Source organism: Galeopterus variegatus, unplaced genomic scaffold, assembly GCF_000696425.1.
Source record: "Galeopterus variegatus unplaced genomic scaffold, G_variegatus-3.0.2 Scaffold3793, whole genome shotgun sequence".
Taxonomy (NCBI): Eukaryota; Metazoa; Chordata; class Mammalia; order Dermoptera; family Cynocephalidae; genus Galeopterus; species Galeopterus variegatus.
This window is the reverse complement of record NW_007729904.1, coordinates 38269-65968: the sequence shown is the minus strand read 5'-3', so window position 1 is coordinate 65968 and position 27700 is coordinate 38269. Positions and strand designations below refer to the sequence as shown.

The 27700-nt window shown below is 41.9% G+C and overlaps 1 protein-coding gene across 2 annotated transcripts in view; it reads right to left on the bottom strand.

Annotated features, from left to right (window-relative positions):
• Positions 1-24448, bottom strand: part of AAK1 (AP2 associated kinase 1) — a 156880-nt gene extending 132432 nt beyond the window's left edge. Inside the window, exon 1 of one of the 2 annotated variants that reach the window (XM_008585992.1) lies at positions 24174-24448. In XM_008585992.1, the coding sequence (XP_008584214.1) occupies positions 24174-24336 (163 nt within the window). In that variant the 5' untranslated portion in view covers positions 24337-24448. The remainder of the gene's footprint in view (positions 1-24173) is intronic. The other variant, XM_008585991.1, reaches the window with a different exon arrangement.
• Positions 24449-27700: the final 3252 nt, after the last annotated feature.

Sequence of the window (27700 nt, the reverse complement as noted above, 5' to 3'; positions counted from 1 at the left end):
CCTTACAAGAGACACAGAGGATGGGAGGCAGGGTATGTGATTTTGCTTTTTAAGCAAACTGAGTGGAAATACCATTATCCCATCTATATGGCTCAAAAGGTAAGACAGATCACCATGGAGGATGTTGTAAGAATCAGCCTGGGGAGTTTCCAGAGGAACCTGAAATGCAGGATTTCTGCAGCAGACCAGGACACACCAGCCTTCACTCCTCCTCTCTCCTGGGTCTTTCTTTCTCTTCATTTATTTTTTTCTCTGTGTCTTTTAAACTATGAATTTGCTCTTATATGAAAGGAACTACACTCACATACAAAGAAAGTGGAAACCAAGAAACTATGACAGTAAATCCTATCGCACTGACTACATCTCTCATACTTTCAGCTAAATTCAATTCCAGGACTTGAAAACTTATTGGTGAGAGGTTCAATAATGTCTCCACTAGACTGTAAGCTCCAGGAGAGCAGGGCCTATACCTGTTTTGCTCATCATAATTTATGGAGTGCTTTCAACAGTGTCCTCCTGAGAAGGGATTAAAATATATTTGTTGAATGACCAGTCTCTATCAAAAGTGAAATACTCACATGATAAATTTTGTTAGATACAGTCGTCCTTTTGTATCCAAGGGGGATTGGTTCCAGGACCTCCCTCAGATACGAAAATCTGTGGATGCTCAAGTCCCTGATGTAAAATAGTATAGTATTTGCATATAGCCTATGTACATCCTCCTGTATACTTTAAATCATCTCTGGGTTACTTATACCTAATACAATGTAAATGCCATGTAAATAGTTGTTATGCTGTGTTGTTTAGTGACTAATGACACAATAGAAGTCTGTACATGTTCAGTACAGGCACAATTTTTTATTTTAATATTTTCAATCTGCAGTTGGTCAAATCCATGGATACGGAAGGCCGATGGTGTATATTTCACCACAGCAAAAAAAAATTTTTTTAAAATAATACAGTGGGATACCACTTCACACCTATTAGGGTGGCTATTATAAAAGAAAGAAAGAAAATAACAAGTGTAAGGATGTGGAGAAATTGGAACCCTCCTACCTGGCTGGTGAGAATGTAAAACGTTTCAGCTGCTGCTGAAAATAGTCTGGCAGTTCCTCAAAAAACTAAACACATAGTTACCATATGACCCAACAACTCTACTCCTCAGTATATACCCAAAAGAATTGAAAACAGGTGTTCAAACAAAAACTTATGTACAAATGTTCATAGACGCATTATTCACAACAGCCAAAGGCAGAAACAACACAACATCGATGGATGAATAGCTAAACAAATTGTGGTGTATCTATAGAATGGAATAGTAGGCAGCCATAAAAAGAGATGAAGTACTGATACATGCTACAACATAGATGGACCTTAAAAACATTACGCTAAGTGAACGAAGCCAGACATAAGAGACAATCACATATTGAATGATTCCATTTATATGAAATATCCAGAATAGATAAATCCACAGAGGCAGAAGGTACATAGGTGGTTGCCCAGAGCTGGGGCAGGAGGAAATAAGGAGCAACTGCTTAATGGGTTCCAGTTTCCTTCTGGGGTGATGCCAGTGTTTTGGAGCTAGACAGAGGTAGTGGTTGTATGACATTGTTAATGTACTAAATGCCACCTAACTGTTCACTTTAAAATGGCTAACAACGTTATGTGAATCACGCCTCAATTTTAAAAAACGAATGAAAAGAAAAAGGTGCAATAAACCTAATCTTGACATCTAACCACAGAGTTCAGAGCAAAGTAAACATATAAAACAATTTTTTCAATAACAAGTAAACACCAGAGTAGTGCTGGTAGGGCCCAGGATCTAAGTCAGGTTTTCTCAACTTGGGCCCTATTGCCAGATAATTCCGTTGTGAGGGGCTATCTTGTGCACTTCGGGGTGTTTAGCAGCATTCCTGGCCTGTATCCATTTGATACCAGTAGCACCCCTCCCCCAGTTGTGATAACCAAAAATGTCTCTAGAAATTATCAAATGTCCCCTGTGGGGCAAAAGAGCCCCCTATTGAGACCCACTAGTCTAAATGGAAAAAGGGCTCTCCTAGCTATTACTAAGAACTTGTTTTTTTTCAGTCACCTGTCAATCTGCCAGTGTGACTCACCATTTCCTGCCAACCGTACCAGCCACAAAAGACCTATCTGTGAACTTCTGGCACCTGGTTATATTGTCCTTTCTTCTAATCCCAAGTTCCCCCAAACCACCCACAAGTGCCTGAACATACTGCTTTCTGCTTACTATTTCTACCAGGCCAGATTATCCAGTACCCCTTATCCTGTCCCCAGTGCATTGCACCATGGCTCCATTAGCACCCATATTAGACAGAAGGATGTCCTGAAGGTACTGGTCAAGGAAAAAGCAAACCTACCAGTTTTACAAGTAGAACAGGGCCTCCCTGTGCCTACGCCTTCATTCTCCAACCTCAATAAACAACAATAGAAGTCCAAACCATCACCCCACCCCCAAACAGGGTAACAGATGAAACAAGAGGTTGAAATCCCCTATACTTAGAAGATAGCATTGAATTTTCAAGAAATTCAATTATCTCTAATCTTGGGGAACACAACCAATTCAGGCTTAGTTGTTTTGACATTAATCTTTCAGAAAGCACGAAAAGCTTGAGAGGAAACATGGATTCTAATCCCATTTGAACCTAGCTGTGGAGCCTTGGACAGCCCACTTAATCCTCGGGGCATAGTTTTCTCATTTGCAAGATATGCATGGGTTAGGCTATTTTAAATCTAAGTTTAATGCATTAATTCAATACCTACTTCCTAAGTACCTACTTATTAAGAGCATATAAAAAGATAGGTGGGAGACTAGCCATACCCTGAAGGAGTCCAAGTTGGGTCAGGAGTGGGTGGGGCATAGCTGAGAAAACAAAGAGACAAATCATTATAGTAAGATGCAATAAATACTAAAAGGGTATGTGCTAAGCATTCCTGAGTGTATAAGAGCATCTGGAACAACTAATCGCACATAAAAGGAGTCAACACATATTCCCAGCAGCACCCTGCACCTGTATAGGTGTAAAGTGAAGAGTTTTGAAGTATTAGGGGTATGGAAGAGGCAGCATTTAATGTACACTTCTCTGCTAAACATTCTGGCTTATGAACAACTGGAAAGAATATAGAAGATACCATTTTTAACTCACATTTTGGGCTTTTTTGCTGACACAGTCAGAACTTCTCCTTTATGTAGAGGCTGCAGAGAAAAATTCCAGGAAGTGGTCCTTCCTTACTCAGCAACCTCTGAGGTGAAGAGCTTCCACAAGAGTTAAATGTTAGTCCAGCGTGACAAAAGTGAACCAAGAGGCAACCAATCTGACCAAAAGGGCCTAAAAGTTAAAGGTGAGCAGAAACTCCCAGCAATAAAATACAAAAAGCAAATTCAAAATCAGGTACCAGCTGGCCAGTTAGCTCAATTGGTCAGGGTGCAGTGCTGATAACAGCAAAGTCCAGGGTTCGACCCCTGTACCAGCCAGCTGCCAACACACACACACACACACACACACACACACACACACACACACACCACACCACACCACACACAAACACACAGATACAGGATGCCTCACAATGACCATGCAAGGTCGTCTTCTTCTTAAAGCCAAGACCCAAATATAAATATTTTTATAAATATATGTAAATGTAAACAAATACATATAATGCTTAACATATAAGTAAAAGGAAAATTAATTCCTTTTAATAATAAGAGAAAACACAAAGCTGTCAAATAACTGCCATAAATTACATGTACATACAATAAAGACAACTTAGCTCCATAATATGGCCAAAAGATAAATCATCCGAATTGCTCTGGCCTGTTTCTGCACCAGCCAACATGGCTTGCATCAATCACTAGCCCTCTGATGCCATATTTTCCTACACCCCAGTACCCCCAGGCAGAAGGTCAGGATTTTCCTTGCTCTCCTAAGTTGATTACAGACCATTACTCCTCCGCCCTCCTGTAAAAATTCCTGCTCCTTTGAGCTCATGCCACCTGGCTACTCTGGCTTCCACTCTGCCTTGCCTTTGTACCTCCTCCCTCCTACTCATTCTCCAACATTCAATGAAGCCTTTGGCATCCTGGTTTCCTCTCCACCACAACTCCTGCCATCATCCTGGGCTGTCTCAACATCCACAAGGATGGTTTATTCCTAAACTGCAGCCTCTGTATTTCTTCACTATGATGACCTTTGGTCCTCTAGACCACCTACATCCATGGCCACACCCCCAACCTTGTCAACACAAATCTTTTTTTTTTTTTTTTTTTTCCTTTCTGTCTTTTTTCGTGGCCGGCAACGGATCGCAACCCTCAGTGTCGCGCCCGTACAGGACCGGGACCGGCAACGGGATCACAACCCTCGGCGTTGCCCCCGCACCTCGCTCAGCCAGTGAGCGGCCAGTCTGTATGTGGGATCCGAACCCTCGGCGGGAGAGCCACTGCGCTTCCCAAGCAGCGCACTATCGCAGTGCGCCACCGGGCTGGCCCTCAACACAAATCTTAATTGTTAATCTTTCACTTTCTGACACACCCTCAAAGCCTTCCAGTCTCTCATGCCTTTACTCTGGCCTAATTTGTTCTTCAAATTCATCCAGTCCTCTAAGCTCTGACTCTTCTCTTTTCTCCAAATGAATAAATCAATCAACCCACTCCTTGAGCAGTCTTGTCTCCCCACTCTGGCCCATGATTGACCATCTATCTAGACTGCTCTTTTGATTCCTCTGCACCCCTGACCTCCCATCACACCTACCCAACCTTGGATCAATGCTAAGTCCACCTCCTCTGCTCTTAACCCCAGGTTCCCAAATTCTACCAGGAAAAAAAAAAAAAAATCACACTGCCTTGCAAAACTGCATCACTATCAATTCATGGTCTTTACCCTGGCCTGCGTTCTTTACTTGTCCTTGGATAGTTCCTTCTCTCATTCCCCTCAATAACTAACCCAAGCTCTCAGGAGTCTTCCTCAGCCCCATACTCCCTACTACCCTCAGCAGACAACCTTGGCTCCTTATTCCAGAAAACTGAGGGCATCTGCCACGACTGACTTCAAATTCCTATCTGCCCATACCTCTGCCAGCCTTGGCACTACAAACATCTATATCCATACGGAGTCACTTATCTCCTCCTGTCTCAGAGGATGAAATTTCCTCCTCCTTCTTCAAGGCTCAGACTTGATCTCATTCATTCATTCACCCATTTAATCAAGAAATATTTACTGCATGCCTACTCTGTGACAGCCATGGTTCTAAGCCTGTGAACAAAACAGACAAGCTCATGAAGCTTACGTTGCAAAGAGGGAGACATTTTAAAAAATAATAATTATTTAGCATAGTAGAGCAGGGAAGAAGAATAGAGAGCACTGGGAAAAGAGAGAGTTTGCAATTTTTAATACAACAGGAAAGGACTCTCCAAGAAGGTGGCATTTAAGCAAAACAAGTGAAGGAGTGCAAGCTCTGGGACTACCTAGAGGAAGCACATTACACAGGCAGAGGGAACCACAAGTACAAAAGCCCTGAGGGGGAAGCATAAACCTGCCCTACTTTAAGGAACTGCAAGGAAACTAGTGTAGACAAAGTGTAATAAACAAAGAGGAGAAGAGTAAAATAAGACAGTAGAGAGGTAACTGTGGCCCAGAGCACAGCACTTTCTGGACCACATCAGAATTTACAGTTTTACTCTGAGTGAGATGGGGAGTCACTGGATGGTTCTGAGCAGAGGAGTGACATGAAATGATCTACATCTTAAAGGATCACTCTGGCTGTAGACTGAGGAGGGTCAAGCACCAGCAGAAAGACAAGTAAAGAAACACCTGCCATAATCCAGGCCAAGGATAGCCTGGCCCAGGGAGACAGCAGTAGATGCAGTAAGAAGTGGTTGGATTTTGCTAATTATGAACGTTGAGCAAACAAGATTTTCTGATAAACTAGATGAGAGGTAAGATTTTTTGGCCTGGGACTACAGAAGGACCCCAACTGGCTGACTGGAGAAATGTTCTTAGCCTGAGTATCTGTTTTTTGTTTGTTTTTGGAGGCTGGCCTGTACAGGGATTCAAACCTGTGACCTTGGTGTTATAAGGCTGTGCTCTAACCAACTGAGTTAACGGACCAGCCCTGGCCTGAGTATCTGAAAGAACAGAGCTGAAATTTTAAAAAATGAATAAGACTCCATCTCCTCTGGAACCTTGCTCCATTAGGAACTGCCCTCACTCTTGTTTTAATCAATCTCAATCTCTCTCCTCTGTCTCTCTCTCTCTGTCCTGGTGCCTTCCCATCAGCCTATGCTCAAGCATCTGCCAATCTCTAGCTACCATACAATCTCTCCCTTTCTTTTCATATTCAGACTTCTTGAAGAAATAGTCTAGACTTGGTGCTGCCACTCATCAACTCACAGTAATTTATAATTTTATTTCCATCACTTCTCTGAAACTGCTCTTATGGAAGCTGATGCCACCCCACTGCCCAATCCAGAGGACCTTTTGCAGCCTTTATCATACCTGACCTCTCTGGGACATCTGATCCTCTTCTTTACTCCAACTTTTTAACTCGGTAGAGTCCCATGTCAGCTAAACAATGCAGTCTACTGATTCTCCTCACACCTCTCTGGATATTTCTTTTCTGTCTCCTTTAAGGGCTTTCCTTACTAAGCTATCCCTTATATGCTGTTAAATCTCAATTCCATCCTCAGCCCATTGCTCTAGTGATTTTCAAACTTGAGTAAAAGTATCCCTGCATGGACAGTTTCAAACAACTCAATTTCATGATATTCAACTTCCCTAGGTATTCTTCCCTAAAAATGATTTGCCCAAGTTCCCCAAAGCCCTTAACACACTTATAAAATAAAACTTTAAAAAGGCATACCCTTCATCCAACTCTCACTGTGGTGCATTCTCCAGGATGTAAAAAACACCAGAGCTCTGTGTATAAACTCATAGTACTTCCTGCATTTCTCTGACATATATATTTCCGTTAAGGATGAAGAATGGTGTTAGAAATGCGATGTTTTGGTCTATGTTGGGATGTTCTAAATTCAGGTAAATAGAAGAGTGGGATGGTAGGAGTAAAGGCAATTTTGACGACCTCACGTGATATTAACAGAAGCCCAAGCAGAAGGCCAGCTGAACCCTCAGTCAACCCACAGAACCATAAAAAATAATACACTGTTGTTGATATAGGCCACAGGGTTTTAGGATGGTTTATTACACAGCAGCAGAAAATCAAAACACACGCCAAACACACTACAAACTGATCATGGCCAACAATGGACTCATTACCTTCCAACATTCTACCTGCATTTTCCCTCTCTTCCTGTTGACACAGCTCAGTTAATGCCATTTCCATCTCATGTACCTAGGCACTCAAACTGAAAACCTGGAATCACTCTTGATCCCACACCTCTCCTTAATTCTCTAAATCCAATCAGGCACTAGGTCTTCAAGCTATGGCCTCCTAAATATTCCTCATCTGCACTCTTCTCTGCTCCTAGTTCCACTCTGCCACTCAGACCCTCAAAGCCTTTAACCCAGACCATGGCAACAGCCTCCTAAATGCTCTGCCTCCAGATTCAGCTCCCTCAGGTCACTGCCACAAATATAACTACACTGCTTTTCTGATTATGCCAGCCCTTCTCAAAACTGAATGGCTCCCACGTTGCTCAAAGATAAGCTTCAGATTCACAGGCTCTCTGATCTAGGCCCTACCTTTCTCCTCAGGCATTTTCAAGTATGACTGCCAACAAAAATCATAAAGGAAAAGACTGACATATTTGACTGTAAAAAAATTTTAAATATCCACAAAAAATCCACCATTGATGCCCTAACAGGAATATGAGCAAAGGAACATAATCTGACTTTTGGTCTTAGATTGTTTTAGTACAAATATCGAAGGACAAATTCTTCAATTGAATACATTTGAGAGACAAATTATTCAACAGATCTTTCAAGTCTTCCAGCCCCCAACACCAAATACCATTCAAGAGTCTCCAGCAGGGCCCTTATTGAGATATAAATAAACCCAGCACTGAATAGTGAATTATAATCCTGAAAACCTCTCGTATCGTTTCAATAAATAGAAACTGGTGACTGAAACTATAACAGCGCCTAGAACACTTCTTTACATCAAATGTGTGGAGAAGAGACTGAGGAGGGTGGGATGGAAGAAAGTAAGGGAAGGAACAGTAAACAAAAAGAAAATCAAAAGAAGCGGTTAAGTCCCTGAGCACTCATACCCAACTTTTCAAAAAAATGGTTAATAACACATTTAATTAATAATAAATACCAATGGGAACTTGTTATGTCTTCAGAACTCAACCCTTCTAGAATATGAGAAATAAAAGACTGGTTTCTGTGCCAACAAGAGATATAAAGCTCATGTGCATCAGCCCATGTACTTTCATCACAGAAAAACCCTCAAACTCTAGGAGCCTCCTTATTGTTACACACAGTTCTAACAAGCATAGTCATCCCGTGTCCAAGTCCACAGCACATTAAAAGCCGCAAATGAGAGGAGTGGTGCTAACTCAGGAAGGCACACAAATAGCAGCAAGAAGCGGCAGCTGAGTTTCATAAGAAAGGAACCAGAAAATACTGAAATTCAAAAAGGAAAGCAACCCAGGGCCATCTCGTTCAGGAGCAAACTTACCCACATCAAACAAACATCCTAAATGACCTATAACAAAACAGTAACATTCTGATAACAATGCATTTGAAAAATAAAAGAACCATAAGATGTTAGAGGTGGAAAGTAACTTCACCATCATCTAGTCCTCATCTTACACACATGGAACCTGGTGGACAGAGTTGGAAAGCAATTTGCTCCGAGTACAGGGCATGGTAGTTACTAGACAGGTTCAGATAAGAAGTACTTTCCACTTACATGATGCTGCCTCTGTGGCATATGCTCTAGAAGACCGGAAATATACAATGAATGTATTTCAGAAAAAGCCCTATCCAAAACAGTAAAACTTCAAAAACTGATAAACCCTCAGAGGCCAGGAAAACCTGTTTTGTAATGAGTCATCTCGAATGGGCTCATATGACCAGGTCATTCTTTCATTTATCCTTTGTCATCCCTTTTTTCCATAAACTTAAGGAACTCCTCCGCATCCTTTTCACACTCTTCTTAAACCTCAAGTTCAACTCCCTGCCACAGCGCTCAATAGGAAACAGAAATCATGAGGCAAGAACTCCCTCAACTTCCCAAACCTTACCATCTTCTCTTCCTCTGTACCCACTCCTTCTCTTCTTCTTTCCAGGTCAGTAAATGAGGTGCCCTTTCTCCTGTCCAACATCATCTCCTCCGCCTGCATTCACCACCTCATCCATGACCACCCAACACCTCCTTGGCCCTACTCATCAATAATCCCCCTGCTACTCCAACCTCTTCCTCTCCACTGTCTGCATCTTCTCTGCTTAATATACTCAAGACTCTTCCACCATTATGAAAAATAACAAATTATTAACAAATAATTGTTATTAACAAATAGCAACAAATTTCACCCTGACTCAGCATCTACCTCACTTCTCATTCACTCACCATTTCACTGCCACCTGGACTACAATCCATAGCTCCACTTAAACTGCTCTAACAAAGCTCATAAAAACTCTCCATATTTCCAAAACAAATGAACACTCTTCTGTCCTTATCGTGATCTTTGTGATGTGTTAATGCCCTGAAGTATCCACTCCTTTCTTCTTTCAATTTACCTTAGCATTCATTTTCATCACCTCACTCTCTCCTGATTCTCCTTTTTATCCTCGATCATTCCTTCTGCCTCCTTCATCTTTATTCATTCAACTACTTTACACTAAACTCTAAAGATGTGCAGGCCATATTCTAGGAGCTGGAGATTCAGCAATGAACAAATCAGACAAGGTCCCTGCTTCATGGAGGTGAAATTCTTAGTGGGGGGAGATAAATAATAAGCAAGAAAATCAGTTGATACATGCTATATGGTGAAAAATAAAAGAGGATTGGTTCCTGATATTGGGTAGTCAAGGAAGGCCTCTCTAAGGTGAGATTTAAGTGAGATCTGAATGTCAAAGAAACCAGTCACGGGGAGATAAGGAAGAAGAACATTCCAGGCAAAGAGACAAGCCAAGCCTAAGACACTACAGAGGAAACAATGTTATATTCATATGTTATATTCATATATCGAAAGAGATAAATAAGAATCACTGTGATTGAGGTGAAGAGAGATACAAGCTATTGTAGGGCTTTGCAGGTCAGAGTGAGGTGCGTGGATTTTATTCCAGGTGTGCTCCTCTTCCTGCACCTGTCCCTTACACACTGATGCTCCCAGAGAATCTACCCACAGCCCCCCTCTCTTTTCCTCCACACAGTCTACCTGTGAGGTCTTATTCCATTTCAGTTTTCATTTATATCATGTGGTTATATGACAACTTCCACTCAAACTTTTCTCTAAAATGTAGGCCAGTCCTGTCCAACAGCATCCTGAACTATATCCACACTTGGATTTTCATTGGTACTTCATGCTAAAAAGTCCCAAACTAAAATTATTCTCTCTCCCTCAAACACTGTTCTTTCTTCTTTTTATTGACACTGTTATCTACCCAGTCACTTAAGCCAGAAACCCAAAATCTATCCTAGCTTTCTCTCACCTCCAGCACCTAATTACTAATACTGAATTTTCTAAGTTTAAGGAAAAAATACATTTAAAAAGTGAGTAGAAAGAAAGAAAAGGAATCTTTCACCTCCAAAATAATACCACCTCCGAATATGGCTCATACATAGGCCAAGGTTAACAATCCATCTTGGAAATGCTGTCAGTCCCAGCTACATAGGTCTAACCCTTCAATTTAATCAATTCCACCCCACACTCCCTCTCAAAGGTCTCAACAGAAACTATAGAACTTAAAAACCATGTGTCAGTTAGAAGAGACCTTCACGATCACTCAGTGATCTCCTTACTTATATAAAGAAAGACAAGCTCATATAGGGGAAGTAATGTGCCCAAGATCATTAAGGAGACCAGATGATCTTCCCTTACCTCATACTGTTGCTCATTCATATTCTAGAAGTTAACTCTAGAAGCAGGAATTGAATCTGACTTGGACATCACTCCGTATCACCTTAAAAATCACACCATAATTGCAAGGTGAGTAGATAGCCACTTAAACAACCCATTTTATGTTATATTGATTCTAAAACTATGATTTTAAAAGAGAAAGAAATATTTCATCTTCTGAGAAAGTCTCTATTATCTTTTTCAATTAAATTCTCATCATTGGTCAGAGAGCCACCTAGAGCTGACCTTTTAACAAGGTCACAGAGTGCACAGTGCAAACCACCAGGCAGGATTTGCTGTTGATCCTTCTTTTTACTCATCCTCACTGAAACTAGCAAGAACAGGGAGAAATAAGTGCCTACCTGCGTTCTCAGAGTTACACACAGTGATCAATTTCAGGTACCACCTCTCTAGATTCATTTTAAACTGAGCTGCTACTGCCATACCTATCAGCCTTTAAAAAACCATATCCTCTCTGATAAATATTAGAGTTTCATGTCCTCTCCACATCCTAACTCCTTAGGTCTACAACGTGCCTCTTCAGATGGTGTACCACCAATCTCCATCCTTTCCTGGCTGGACTTGGCACCAATCTATGCATTTTCAAATTATATAGCCTCTTCCTATTTATTCCCTGTCCCCATGCTCACTATCCCAAAAATAGGCTAAAAATCACTGTCCTGATCTACTGCAGGCCAGCACCCATCATAAACTAGAAAATGAATATATGTCTTGCTTAAAGATGAATTTCAGTATTATCTGAGTTTTTCATGATTGATCTAATCTTCTCCATCTTTACAGTATAGCATTTAAATAGTTTTAGAGCTTCTTTATAGTTAAAATATTTATACCTTATATCTCTACTTTTGAGATGGACAGTACCAGGTACCCACAATTTAATACAATCAATAACAAGAGATTCACGTGACATTCCGAAAGACGTTCTACTTTGCTTTGGATTTTGTTATTTCTCAACTTTACTGAAACCTTAGAAGTTTCAATAGTCCTTACTGTAAGAAGCGAAATGAGGTTCTCAAACACAGATCTTATATTAATGGAATAGGAATAAGGGAGATCTGTATATCTCAAATCTGTATGGTCTCTCCTGTCTGCGCAGTGAGTTTGAATCAGTACTGATTTATTGTAATATTCAGTCACTTAATGTATTCTCCAGTACTCACTGTTGCATTGTTCAAATTTAACAGGCCTGAATTGCATACAAAATAAACCTAAGGTAGATTCAAATAAAAAAGATAAATAGCAAGATAAAACTTTGAGACTATAGGCCAAAACGGTCAATACAGCCAGCAAGAATGACAGGAATCCAGAGGGAGTTGTGGTGAGTACCTAAATTAGGTAGGATAAAAGTTAGGTAGGATTAGGTAGGTGGGTGGGGAAAGGGAAGGGAGGACATCCCAGGTGCAAGGAACACTATGAGTACAGCATTGGAAAGAATTAAAACCACTGTACAAGGGAGCTGAGGACAGCCAAGCTGGGATGAAGCAGAAGCCTGCAGCGTTAGCACACAAGAATCTGTAGTTGGAAAGACAGCTGGGGCCAAGCGTTGGACGGGCAACAGGGGAAGGAGGTAGAGAAGTCCATCATACTAATAGCAATTTGATAGGTTAGGGGAAATTTAACACACAGGCGGCTTTCGAGAAGGGAGAAGAAAAAAAAAATTCAACCACAATATTTCTCTTTCTCTTCTTCCTATTCGTCATCTGGGGGTTTAAACATATTCTGATATATATATATATATTCTCCAAAACTCTAGCTCCAGGCTATACACACAGCAAAACAAATACTGCATAATAAAAACAAAACTCATGCACCCAAATATTAAGAGTTACCATTTACAGACTGCTAACTAACTATATGCCAGGCCAGGCACTATGCTAAGTGCTTTGCAGATATCATTTCATCTACTCCTTATAACAACCCACATTTTTGCATTTTATGTGAGAAGACTAGATCTCAGTAAATTGCCCAATATCCCAGAGACAGAAGACAGCCCACCTCCAATTCTCATGCTTTTAAATCACCACACATGGTGCTAACCTTGAAAGTCTTCACCTAAGGAGAACATCACAGCACTCCCTTTATTTGGCGGGGCGGGGCAGGGGACGAAAAACAATACTGGATATCAGGTTTTCCCTAATCATAGCTGAGTTACACCTTCTGGTCAAGCCATGAGTTTTCCACAGCCGCAAGGCCTAATGGAATTATCTCTTCAAATGCTACCCTCCTGTCTATCTGTTCCCAACCCCCCTAAGATTCTCAGGCTTCTAAAAACAGTAGAGGACAAAGGCCTGAGAACAGGGTTGGGCTACCCCCGGAGGAAATTAAACAGTCTAACAAACCTGTGAGATAACCAGCAACTTCCTGAACCAACTAAGTTCACTGACCAGAGAAAATGATGAGTCAAGGTACTAGCAGGAGACCTGCCCCCTTGGCAAATGCTGCTCAAGCCGCAGTCCTCCAGGAAGGGCCCAACCTGTGATGCCTTAGTCCCATTCCTTCCTCCTGTAACCACAGGTAATAAAGTCGCCATTTTGTTCTCAAATTCACACTCAAAACCAAAATGACAATAACCTTTCTTTTTCCCAAAAAGTCCCAATACAAAAGCTATAAGCATACTTGAAAACAGGCACCAAACAAATTACATAGCTTTATACTGCTTTCTCCAGGATTCAAGTCCTCGATGAAAGACATCATTATTTAACATCATTATAATTACAAATGATAATCTAGAAAATGCTATGCCTAGCCTTCTATTATAATAATATAGGGATGTCATAAGCTCTTTGGCCCAATAATCTCTCAGCTTTTCAGAAACTATAAAGAACAAAGCTTCGATTGGCACTGCCATCCACTGTCTGCCAAAGTTAACACAGAACCCAAGAAGAAAATTGACCAGCTCAAGCTGATTCACCCTCAGCAGACCTCAAATGAAACTCCAAGTTTCAGGAACCTGCCATGTGCCAAGGTGGAAGTCCCAGTCAAACAGACTCCTCTCCCTAACAATTATCTGTAACTCAACAGAAAAACTGGAATCACTGAAAGTATACCCAATAGACTAAATAATAATAATAAAGATAATAGACTAACAATAATAAAAATGACAAAGGAAGGAGAAAGGAGATAACAAAATGCTGTAGCCAGTATCAACTTAATGTACAAATATTCATTATTCCTGAGTGATTCAAACTCACATAGAATGAAAAGGCTTTGTGGGTTTAGGTATAAACACAGAACATCTGATTTATCTATGTAGGCAATTTTGTTCACTGAAAAAGACCAAAAATATTGCAACACTTACTTCAACTTTAATAAGAGAAGACTGAAACATATACAAACATGCTGAACTAGATATGTTCCCTAAAACAGGCAATCTTGCCCCACAGGTGACATTTTAGCAATGTCTGGAGACATTTTTCGTTGTCACAATGGGGGGTGTGTATGTGTTATTCTGGCATCCAATGGGCAGAGATCAAGGACGCCACTAAACATCCTATAGTGCACAGGATAGTCCCCCACAACAAAGAATTATCCAGCCCAAAATGTCAGTAGTGCCAAGGTGGCACAACATGATGTGTTGACCAGTGTGGGGAGAGAGAGGAGTTAGGGGTAGCTCAGAAGGGCCTAATTTGCTGTATGACTTTAGGCAAATCATTTAATGTTTAAATTCACTTTCTGGGAATCAACAAACTAGCGATCTTTCTTAATCTATTATGGTTAAAAATCTTTATATCATTTTCTGCATAAAATAACTATTTACAGAATAAACCAGGAAACCAAAGAAGGTAGAATGTCAAATCTTCGTAGGCCCTGGTTGAAGAGAGTTGTAATTATACTCAACCACTTACTGAATATGGATTTGGAGCTTTAAAAAATTCTCCCAATGTTCCCATATCTGAGTGCAATGGTTTGAATGTTTCTGTTCCCCCAAATTCATATGTTGAATCCTAATCAACAAGGTGATGGTAATAGAAGGTAGGGCTTTTGGGAGGTGAGCAGGTCTTGAGGGAGGAGCCTTCATGAATGGAATTAATCCTTTATAAAAGAGGCCCCAGAGAGCTGCCTTGCCCCTTCTACCATATGAGAACACATGAAGAAGGCAGCAGTCTGCAATTCAGAAGAGGTCCCTCACCAGAACCTGACCATGTTGGCGCCTTGATCGTGGACTTCCCAGACTCCAGAACTCTGGGAAATAAATTTCTGTTGTTTATAAGCCCCCAGTTTATGGCATTTTGCTATAGCAGTTTAAACAGACAGTTTAAAAGGACACTGAGCAACCCCAAAATGTTCTTCTTTTTTTAAGTTTATTTATTAATATTATCTTTTTACATTCTATGATGTTGTTGTGGAGCATTTGGGAGAGAGGGGGAGAGAGGAAAGGGGACAGAAATAGGGTGGGAGAACGAAGGAGGAGGGGCAGGGTTGAGGCCTGTGGCACCCCACTCATTCCTGCAGGGAAGACTAGGGGGCTTCCAGTGGTGTCTTGTTCATTGCTGGACTTGTTGCCGGTGTTGAGGAGGCATGGCCAAGGCCCGGGATCCCACACTGCCCCAGCTCAGGAGAGCCCAGGGTACTTCCTGTGGCAGCTCAGTGGTTGTCGCTGGGCTAGTTGTGGGTGTGGAGGGGTATGGCTGAGGCCCTGGGTCCCCCACTGCCCTGGCTCAGGAGAGCCCGGGTGGCTCCCTGTGGTGGCTCAGTGGTTGTTGCTGGGCTGGCTGTGGGTGTGGGGGACATAGCCAAGGCCCTTGGCCCCCCTCTGCCCTGGCTCGGCAAAGCACAGTGTGCTTCCTGCAGCCACTCAGTGGTCATCACTGGGCTGGTTGCGGGTGTTGGGGGGGCGTGGCCAAGGCCCTCAGCCCCCCACTGCTCCAGCTCAGGAGAGCCTGGGGCACTTCCAGCAGCACAGCAACCCCAAAATGTTGTGGAAGCATTTCCTGACTTGAAAAGCTCATAGGGACATTTAATTGGGAAGGGTTATTAAAGGTCAAGAGTCTTATAAGAAAAGATATTGGCAATCCTTTGTACAAGGAAGAATTTTTAGGAAGAATCCTGAACTTGCAGCTAGGGGCTTTGGATTCAAGTTCTTTCACTCTCTTTCTTGTCAGTATGGCATTGGGGAAGTCATTTAACCTCTGTCAGCCACTGCTTCCTCACGTGTACAGCTGGAGTAATAACCACCTTTCCTACCTCTGTAGGGATGCTGTGATCATGAAATGACAGGATGTAGGTAGAATGCTATTGTGCATAAAAGACGGCTTGCACTGCCAGTGAAGAGCAGCAAGGTTTACTGAGTATCTCATACATTCTCAGGTATGTCTGAAATGCTATCGCAAACAGAGAAGGAACGGAAGAATTGGTTCCTGGCCTCCTAGTTGACATGATATGACCAACACATGAGAAACAAATGAACCCCACTAGACAATATCTATTGCAATGCTGGGGTGTGTGGTGTAGTCTTTAAATTCTAGAAGAGTTGAAGGAAGGTGATCAGTAAGGACTGAAATGGTTATGAAAGATTTCATGAAGATGGGCTGTTCTTAACTGAGTCTTTCCTCTGGAACCCCTCCTTTGAGGAACTTTATTTTAGAGAACATATATCATTCAGCATGTCTGTATAGTTCTAGTCTTCTCTTAGTAAAGTTAAAGTCATATTGCAATATTTTTGGTCTTTTTTGAAGAACAAAAAGTGGTTGAGAACCACTGCACTAGACCAAACAGGGGTATAGAAGACAATACACTGGGGTATAAAGAGAAAATATGAGGGGTCTTCAAAAAGTTCATGGAAAGATTAGTATTATCTTTTGATTCTATTTTTCCACAAACTTTTTGAAGTACCCTCCTATAAGACCCTCTATTCATACTTTTCATCTTTAAAAAATCAGATCTTTCGAGCAAAAAGTCAACCCACAGAATGTGAGAAAATGTTTGCAAATCATCTATATAAGAGATTAATATCCAGAATATATAGAGAACTGCTAAAACTCAACAACAAAAAGACAAACAACCCAATTCAAAAATGGGCAAAGGACTTAGACATTTCTCCAAAGAAGATACACGAATGGCTAATAAACACATGAAAAGATGCTCAACATCATGAGCCATTAGGGAAATGCTGCAATGAGATATTACCTCACATCCATTAGGATGGCTACTATCACAAGACAGAAAATAACAAGGGTTGGCTAGGATTGGGAATTTTGGAACCCTTGTGCACTGTTGGTGGGAATGTAAAATTGGTACAGCTGCTGCAAAAAACAATATGGCAATTCCTCAAAAAATTAAAAATATAATTGTGATATCATCCAGCAATTCCACTTAAGCATATACCCCAAAAACTAAATGCAGGGTCTTGAAGAAATGTGCATACATCAATGTTCATAACAGTACTAGTCACAATAGCTGAAAGGTAGAAGCAACCCAAGTGTTCATCAACAAATGAATGGATAAGTAAAATGTGGTATTTGATCCTTAAAAAAGAAGGAAATTCTGACACATGCTACAACACAGATGAAGCTTGAGGACATTATGCTAAGTGAAGGAAGCCAGTCACAAAAAGATAAATATTGTAAAATTCCACTTACATGAGATACTTAAGAGTATCTAAGTTTACTACTTAGAGTAGTCAAAATCATAGAGACGGAAAGTAGAATGGTGGTTGCCAGAGACTAGAGGGAAAGGCAAATGGGGAGTTACTGTTTAATGGGTAGAGAGTTTCAGTTTTACGAGATGAAAAGAGCTATGGAGATGGATGGTGATGGTGGCTGCACATTACAAATGAATTTAAAACCACAGAACTATACACTTAAAATGGTTAAGATGGTAGATTTTATATTATGTTGGTAAATTTTATGTTACATGCATTTTATCACAATAGAAAATAATAAGATTTTACCTTCATTAATATAAAATAGACAGCTCAACACTAGCTCTGCCATTCAGTCCATATGTCAGTCACGTTTCTCATACTGGAGGGCTGATAGGGATATCCTTTCAACACACAGATATTCTGCACTTCATGTGTCTTCAGTTAAGTGGATTTACCTATTACATTGTTTTAAATGAATTAACCCTCAGAAAACAAACACGAGGCTTAAAAAGATTTCTGTAAAGGAACCTTGGATTAAAGATAATGCGAGCATAAATGAACAAGAGAATGGCAGAGCTGTCATTTCTATTCCTGGTATACTCTCCATCAGTCACATTACAATGTGGAAACAATTGCAACCTAGTAAGTTATGACAAGAAGTTCACCAAAACTTCATTGAGATTATTTAAAACACGAATTTGCATCCACTATCATCCATGGTCAACTTCATCCTATTACATACTATGCCTTCAGATATTGATAGCAGGACATGAATATAACATATATAAACAAGCATATATGAGGATACTTCAAAAAGTTCATGGAAAAATAGAATTAAGAGGTAATATGAATCTTGCCATGAACTTTTTGAAGTACCTTGTATATACAAAGAGATTGCATGCTTTTTAACTGATAGTGCTATTCTATCCAAAAAATTTAGAGACTGTTCTAAACCAACACTGCCCAAAAGAACTTTTTGGGATGATGAAATATTCTTATTTGTGTTGTCCAAAACTGTAAGCACTAGCCACATGTGGTTATGCAGCAACTGAAATGTGGCTAGTACATCTGAAGAATTAAATCGTCATTTTATTTAATTTTAGATTATTTAAATTTAAACTGCCATATGGGGCTGGTGGCTACTTTATTGAACAGCACTGCCCTGGGCTACTAACAGATTACTGCTCTCTCAAAACATACAGCTCCACAGCAAGCAGTGCATTTTCCTGCTTTTGTACTTTGGCCATGTTATTCTCTCTGCCTAGAATGTTCTCCCAACCTTGTCTACCTAACAATAAGTTCTCATTTTTGAAGACACAGTTCAAACATCACCATTCTTTAGCTTTTCCTGATGATTCCCCATCCCACAAAATTAACTGTTCCCTCAAGTCTGTTCCCTATCTCTTCCACATCCCTCTATATGGCACTTTCAGCCATTTCTCATTGTCTGAAGTTCTGATGGTGAGTTCCTCAAGGCAGAGCCATGTCATACCCATCTCTGTGTGATGCCTGGCACATAGAGTGTGCAGTAACATTTGCTGAAGAAGGCAGTGAATGAACTGAAAACCGTGATTTCCCAAATTTATAATGCAGTGCTCCTTCCACCACGCCAAATATGGTTCCAGAAAAGTAGACTGGAGTTGCAGTTTTGTTTTCTCACAGTGCTAGATGCTACTTCAATAGATAATACTGTTTCCACTATTATAATTTTTTGTCTCTTTCAGACACAAATGTCACAGTTGTCTCTTAAGTAGGCTCAGAAGGAATTCATCCTCCTAAGAGTGAGAGATGAAGGTAAGTGGTGGTACTAGCCCCTTTCTGAAGTGTCAGCTACCAAATACTGCAAGTTAAAAAGATGGCTCTGATGAAGTAATATTTTTTCGTGTGTGTTTTATTAATATTTATCAAGCCTTTCTTGTTTACTCTGCATGCTGTTTTAGCTATCGAGATACAAGTGCATACCTCCCCCCATACCCTCCCACTCAAAACCCATACGAAATAGTTGTTCTCTCATCATCAACTCTCATTAAATGAGCTTGACTCTGTTAGAAAGACCAAAGGAAAGGCTGTGACCATGACAATTGCTTATTCTGGACTTCATTTCTGAATTCTAGATTTGGCTATATTTAGCAAAGCTATAACCGTCATCATGCCCAAAGCCAGGAAGACACCATTCACAAACCACCCCCTGAAAATCTGCAGTTGCCTCTGAAAAACCAGACTTCCCAGCAGGCAAAGACATCTGAAGTAGAAGGGATCAAATTGGTGTTTGCAGCAAGAGAAAGCCCCAGGTATTTATAACTAATCTCCCTGCGTGGCACTCAAGGCTCTTCATAAACTTATTTCTTCCTTTTCTCTCCAACATTCCTTCCATTCTGGCCCAACATCCTCATTATCTCCCCTGTTCATTCCTGTCTGTAACATTGGTCATCTCACTCCCCAACCTGATTCTGCTTCAAGCTTCTTGCCTCTTCACTGAAACTTCTGAGACCACTCCTATCACAGGCACTAGTGGCTCCCTTTTCTCACAATTAGCACAGGCAAAGTAGAGGAGCAGTACATACTTGATAGTTCTCATTAGCCCTAGATCTGTATTCCTTCAGTGCAGATGAGAAAATTGTTGTGAGGAGTCACTTGCTCCACCTTATACAAAATTGATACAGCCCTGGAATGCAGTCTTGGACACAACAGGTATTCAACAAACAATTATTATCTAAAGCTTAAATATAAGACCCTATATAGCTAAAGAAATATGATAAAAGCACAGCTTCTCAGTACTTCTTTGAGCATTGCTCCTATTCTCCCATTAAGCTCATTCTGGAAGTTTAAACCAAACCTTCCCTCGACGTCATATGCCTATTAACTCAGGCATGATTTAGCATCTCATCATAGCATGTTTGCTGAGAAAGCGAGAGAGAAAATATCCTCCCCGGCACCCAGCCTAGAGATAGCCATATCCCTCTAAACTCACGACATAGAGCCTTCACTTCCCCCCAGACAAGCCCCTGCTGTACTAGTTAGTGAAACCAAGCTAGCAAGCTGATGCTACTGATGGAGAGATGACAGGCCAGCATTCTCCTGTCTTGCCCACCACCTGCTCCTTGGCATTCTTGCAATTCCTCACTATAAAGCACAGACCATTACCCACATTAGGGAAAAAGAGATTGTCAGTGGGATGTGGTGGTAATCAGGTCTGTGTTTGCAGCCCCCCATACCACCCCTCCCTAAACTGCCTGGCCACTGCCCTGGGCGCTCAGTGTACAACTCTCTTTGTCCTTAGAAAACTCTGGCTGGGAATGGGGACTCACAAAGAGGGTCCAAGGAAGAAACGTGGCTATCCAAAACATCTTCTGACCCTTTTAGGAGCTGGTAAGGCCTCTGAAAAGAACACCTGGCTCTGCCCATCCACAATGGGGGAAAGAGATTGTTTCAAATTGCTGCAACCAAACTAGCCTTCACACTGCTCTCCACACCCCCTTAACTATATATATATGATGTAATGCTGCTGATAAATAATGGTTACCATTAATTTATTGGACACCTGAAAAACATTAAAGACTTAATATACATTGCCTCATTTAATCTTCAAGACCACCCCATGGGGCAGTGGTTCTCAAACTTTAGCTTCCATCAGAATGTCTCCAGGGGGCCGGCCCGGTGGCGCACTGGAGAGTGCGCCCCTTGGGAGCGCGGCGGCGCTCCCGCCGAGGGTTCAGATCCCATGTGGAGACCGGTTCCCACTCACTGGCTGAGCGCGGTGTAGGCGCGACACCGAGGGTTGCAATCCCGTTGCCGGTCCCCGGTATAGGCGCAACACCGAGGGTTGCAATCCCGTTACCGGTCAGTAAAAAAGACAAAAAGGAAAAAAAAAAAAAAGAATCTCTCCAGGAACTTGTTAAAGCCCTACACCTACAGTCTATGGAGTGAGGCCTGAGAATCTGCAATACTAACAAGTTTCCAGGTGATGACAATACTCCCAATCCAGGCCCCACACTTTGAGAACCACTGCCATAAGGAAACAGATTCAAAAGAGGTTTGGAATGTCTTGTCCAAAGTTCCACAGCTAGTAAAGAACAGATCCAGAATTTGAACCTCAATCTGTCTGACTCTACAGACAGTGCTGGTAACCATGCTACTGCATTTCTGAATGTATGCCTTGTCTTCCCAAATTCATTGGCAGCTCCTTAAAGGCAGACATCACACTCCCTCATCCCTCTCAGAACTTAGAACAAGCCTTTGAACTTGGTCGATGCTACATAAGTACTTGATATACTGGCTCCTACATATCTACACATTTCTAAGAGCCACAAATTCTAACTCATTTATAGCCAAAGAGCACAAAGAGGGCAGCATTGCCAGACCCAGTTTTACGTGATACTCTCTCTTGCTACTCTGAGTCTGTGCCCATGCTCCACCACACCAGCTAACTTCCTTCATAAAACGATTCTTGGCTCCCTAAGATTGGGGGCCACTGCACCCTAAGCTTATCTCCGTGATGGCACTTATCACTATTATAATTGGCTATTTTCTATCTCACAAAGTAATATGTAAACTCCAGCATCTAGTTTAATATCATATTTCCAGAACCTAGCACAGTGACTGGCATATCATAGGTATGCCATAACTGTTTGTTGAATGAAAAAATTAATGAATAAATGCAGAGCTACAAGCTCTAAGCTCCACTTAAAAATATCACAATATGTGGTGTGCAGTTCTCTGGGTTGAATTCCATGGAAGAGGAGGGCAGCCTAGACAACATAGACCAATTTTTATCTTTTCTCTTCCCCATCACTCTTTCCCGATTGGGAGAACAGGCATTTCTCAGAGCAACACCATCTATAATGAGACAACATCCTAGCAGAACAAAACGCTCCTGGGCTACAAGGTCAGCAGAGGCCATTCAGAGGGAAAGCAGCTCTGTATCCCTCATTCCACCTAATTTCTCTCTCACATACACTCCTTCTCCACTTCTACACCCTACTGCAGTCATAGGCTTTGGCACAGGAATGAAAGGCACAGATCAGACTCAAGGGTGCGGATCTGGCAGCAGGCACAGAAGCATCTCCTATCCTGCACCAAAGCCCACAAGGAAGGATCCAGATGGACAGTGACTCAGGCCCCAGATTAAGTCCAGCTATAGCAGTACTGAGAATAAAAAAGGGCAATAATTTCACAAGGACATTACTTGTCAGATTATATTTTTAAAAATTGTATTTTTAAAGTACCAGCTTCAACCCTATCTCCAGAAAATTGGACCCTGCTGAATCCAGTGCTTACACAAGCTGAGAGCCAAACACAGCTTCTTCCTCTTCCCAACCCACTCACCAGCCTGCAACACTCACCATGACAGACATTTCCCAGGCCCAGATCAAGACCCTTGCTTCAATCTTAGCTTGCAAAAGGTTCTTTTTAAAGGGACCTCTGAGATTTTTCTCTTCCCCAGCTGATAAACTGTTCACCACCACCACCATGTTGCAAGGATAGGAGCCTCCCCCTTCCCTCAACCCTTCTCGGTCTATAACACAACCTACAGCAGGATGACCCCATCCAATTAGTTTGAATTGCTTCATGCCAAGGAAATTGCTGCTTTTATTAAAAATAAAAGCACATAGGCAGGCGATGGGCTGTAAAAAGTATGAGTCTGCCATAATTATGAAGGTCGAGGTTAAGGTTACCAAAAGAGACATGCAAAGATTTCCCAAAAGCCTGAGGATAAAGATATATATCTACATGAGTACAGATACACAGATGAACACACACAGAAAATATTTACACAGCAGATCTAAATAATATCCTCTCCAATAAAGGAAAAATAAAATCAGAGCCACTCTCAAGTAATTCTTCTTTTGGTTAAAAAATAAATAAAAACTAAAATGGAAGGAAAAGAGGTCTACTAGACTGAATTCAAAATAACCATATTCATTTCATATAATTTCTGTTATCTTAGCTATATCCTGGGGACCTGATTACAGTTGGGTTCAAAAACAAACCTAGTCAAACCCACCAACAAACTGCTTTCGGAAAAAAACATTTCCATCCTCTGAAAATCCTCTCTTCCTTCCAGTGCCTGCTCATGGAAGTGGGAAAGTTGGGTAGGAGAAGGAGAAACCCCTCTCTCTTTTTAAAGGTTGCTCCCTTCCCCACCCTTCGGCCTTTCCATCAATATTTCAAGTTTTAGTAAGATGACAAGCCCACTTCCCTGCATTTGATATAAAGCTTTATAGTTTCACACATACGTTCTCTCCTCTGATCCTCATAATTCGATGAGGGGAGGAGGGTGCCTTTTAAACGTTTTAAAAAAAAAAGCCACTGAGGTAAACAATTTCGGCAACCTCCCTCCACCCCATAAGCTCTGTCACTTTCAAATCTCAGTTTTAAATCTTTCAAGGACAATGACTCACAGGGCAAGTGAAGGGGGAAGGGAGGGTCAATTCGTCAAAACCCATTCATACATTCAACAGCTAGAAACTAGGGTCTTGCCGCATCGGTACTAGGTTTTAATTTACGGCGCACTGAGTCCCAGCGTACCTTCGGCCAACACCTCATCCACAGTGACCTGCTGTCGCCCGATGCCAAAGACCCTTCCGATGTAGCCACTGCCCAGGCCCGAGGTGCTGCCCCCTCCTCCGCTGGAGCCGGAGCCCAGGCCAGAGCTGCCCTGCTCTCGCCGGGAGTCGAAAAACTTCTTCATCTTGCAAATAGGAAGCAGCAAAGCAAAATACTGATGGTTTCTGGATTTTTTTTTTTTTTTTTAAGAAAAGAGATCCAAAGATTTCTTCTCGGATTTCAGCTCGGAGAGGAGCCACCCGAATCCGGCCGCGGGGGTGGGGGCTGAGGGAGGATGCCTATAGGAATATGCGTGTCAATCGCGCGGTGGGTCCCCTCCTCCTCCAGAGAGCGATTCGTGTAAGTTTAAACCTGTGATGACAGAGGAAGAGAGAGAGGATGAATCAGTAAGACACTTAAAAATTCAACTGCTGAGTCCTAGGGGGAGCAAAAGCCATCATCCTGAGGAAACGCTTCATGCATTTTACTGGCGAGAAAACCCCTCGGGCTGAAAACGCGTCCCCGGCCTCAGAACCCGGGACCCCCGTACCCAGGGCTCGGAGAAAGGAGGGATTCGGGCCGCCTTGGGCAGCGCCGACCCTGCCGGGCACTGCCTCCCCGTCCTCCGGCACAAGGGATTCTGGGGGTTGTGGTTTCCAAATGGATCGAGACTGACACCTGAAGGACGCGACTTAACCGCTTAGTCCCGAGTGGGTCCTGCGTAGCTTCCCGACGTCACCTGGGCAGAAGGTGGAAGGGAGAGGGTGGTCGGGAACGTTGTGCTGGCAGTTGGTTCAGGCCACACCGGAACGCCAGTCCTAAGATAAATAAAACCGAAGCCATTCCGCTTACAACCTCCAAAACTGCTTTTGCTCCCAGATGTTATCGAGAGCCGGCTCAGCGGTGAGCTCTGAGCTAGGCGCTGCGAGAACGATCAGTAAGGCACTGTCTCGTCCGGGAATCTACAGCCGAGGTTCAAACCGAGAAACTGCTGAAGGTTGTGTGCAGGGCAGATCCGAGGGTATCAGGAGACCCGGCCGGTTGGCTCGACCTCAAACTTTGGGGCTGGTCAGCCGACGGTGACCCTTAATTCTTCCACTTTTGCTGACGCTATGGGTGGACCTGATCGTCGCTAACCCTCTCCCACACAAGAACCCTGGGCGGACCTGTTATTTCTTTTTCACTTCAAGATTCTTTCCCTGTTGCTTATTTTACCCTACTATTCTCTGAGTGCCGAGGGTGGGGGTAGACTATGTCAGTTGCATCTGCCAAAAGCGGAAGATTTGGAAGGCTGGTTGGTACCCTTCTCCCTCCCTAGATTTCCTGATAGATGATGTTGAAGGTAGTGCCAAATCCCTGCAAAAACAACCCCCCCCCCAAATCTATGATTTTTCTAACGCCTGAATACAGATTATTTCTCACCTCTGCCTGTTCTCCCCACTCCCTAATGCTGTGGCAGTCCTCTTGGCTTGTAATTCGTCCCAGAATTTTTTCAGCAGGCATTTGAGGAGAGTAGGGAACGGAAGGGTGCTCTAGGAAAAAATGACTCTTGCTTTCTGTAATCTGAATATTGAGCTGAGCCTTGCCTGGGCTAGCAGTGGCTGTTGCTGCTGCCGCTTTTTTCAAGTAGTGCTATTGTAATTAAACTCCCTGTGTACAGATAGCATCTTTTCTTCCGGAAAGAGTCAACATTGTTACCTCAGTTCACGTTTTCATGCAGCCACCTCCGGGGTGAAATGCAGCACCTACTGAAACATTTCCCCAAAGCAAGCCCACGGTGGCATGTTCTCTGCACTTTCCTTAAAAGGCTAGATTTTTGTCTAAGGAAGTTTGGAATAGATCTTAAAATAGATGGGAAAGCTCATCTGGAATTAGATTCATTGACCCACATCTTTCTTAGCACCTAAGAATCTTGACAGACTTTTATAAAGAAGAAGCTCTGTTACTATATCAGTTTTTACTCTTCTAGACTTTCCTGGTACCAGACTATGTTGTGAGGCTGCCGCACGGAAAAGAAACCAGAACATCCAATTGAGAATTTTAAAAAGGGTTTTTATTGGCCAGCTGGTGACAGTCCCTCCAAGAAAGTCTCAGAAGGGAGCAACCCTGAGTTTAAGTTTAAGGGTTCTTTTAAACGCACGTAGTCACACAGGCAAAAAATCATATAGTCACACACTTATAGTTATCATATAGTTACACACATACATACATACCCTCCTGGCATGAGGAGGGGGTTTGGGGAGACCTAGCACAAGCTGATAACAGAAGCTGAAAGAAGCCAGTTAATCACTTAGGGATGGCAAAAACTTTCACAGGGCAGTTTCCTCTTTAGGTTGTCTAGATACATCTGGATACAGCTCTTGGCTTTATCAGTCAGGGACTAGCACAAGCTGATAACAGAAGCTGAAAGAAGCCAGTTAATCACTTAGGGATGGCAAAAATTTTCACAGGGCAGTTTCCTCTTTAGGTTGTCTAGATACATCTGGATACAGCTCTTGGCTTTATCAGTCAGGGACAGCACAGGCGGGAAACAGCAAAGGCAGGCAGAATTTAAAGTTTTTCTAGGTACAGGGCAATTTTTAACCTTCAATTTTCACCACAGGTGTTGGGGGGGCTTTCAAACAAGAACAATTTTTAAACAGTAAAAATGGCATAAGCTAAGTCAATCTACCTCGTCACAACTAAGCCAGGTTTACACAAATCTGAAATCTTATTTCAGAGATACAAAACTTTCCAATAGGATTAGGTAGCTAACATGTATTTATTGAACATCTATGTGGATGGTTTGATCAGAATCTACAGGTGGAGGTTTAAAAAACAGAAGACTAGATTCCTTGCCTTTCATTCTCTCAGAGGCTAATAGCTATAATGACAAATCCACAATTTTTCTTGCTTTACATATATTACTTAATCTTCACAACAACCCTATGTAATAAAGTACTATTATTATACTCATTTTATAGGTGGGAAACTGAAGCAGAGATGAGTGACTTGCCCACAGTCACACTGATAGTAACTGGCAAAGCCAGGATTCAAAAACAAACATTTTGGCTTCAGAGCCCAGTGCTTAACTGGCTACATTAAACTGTCTACTTAGAGCAAACATGAACTGATTAAAAGACTTGAGAATAGTTAGAAACATACCTACAAGCAGCATAGGACCAGGAGACAGGACACCCTAGTCCACTTAGGTCTCTGGGACTATTTTCTCAGCCATAAAACCAAACAGAGCTCTCTTACAATTCTTAGTAATTCTCTAGTTCCTGAGTACAAAATAATCACAGATCAGCCACTATAACCTCAAAACTTCTACCACACTTACTTTCTATATATTTTATCCCACCCTACCTTGCATTCCTATTCAAAGTTTCATGTGCATTGTCACCTCAACCAAGTACTTCAAAGCCAGGGAACAGTCTTCTCCTTATCTCCTTGAACATCCAATAGAATAGTTTATTTAGAATGTGTTCTTCCAGTACTTAAATAAACTAAATAACCGACTTCAAATT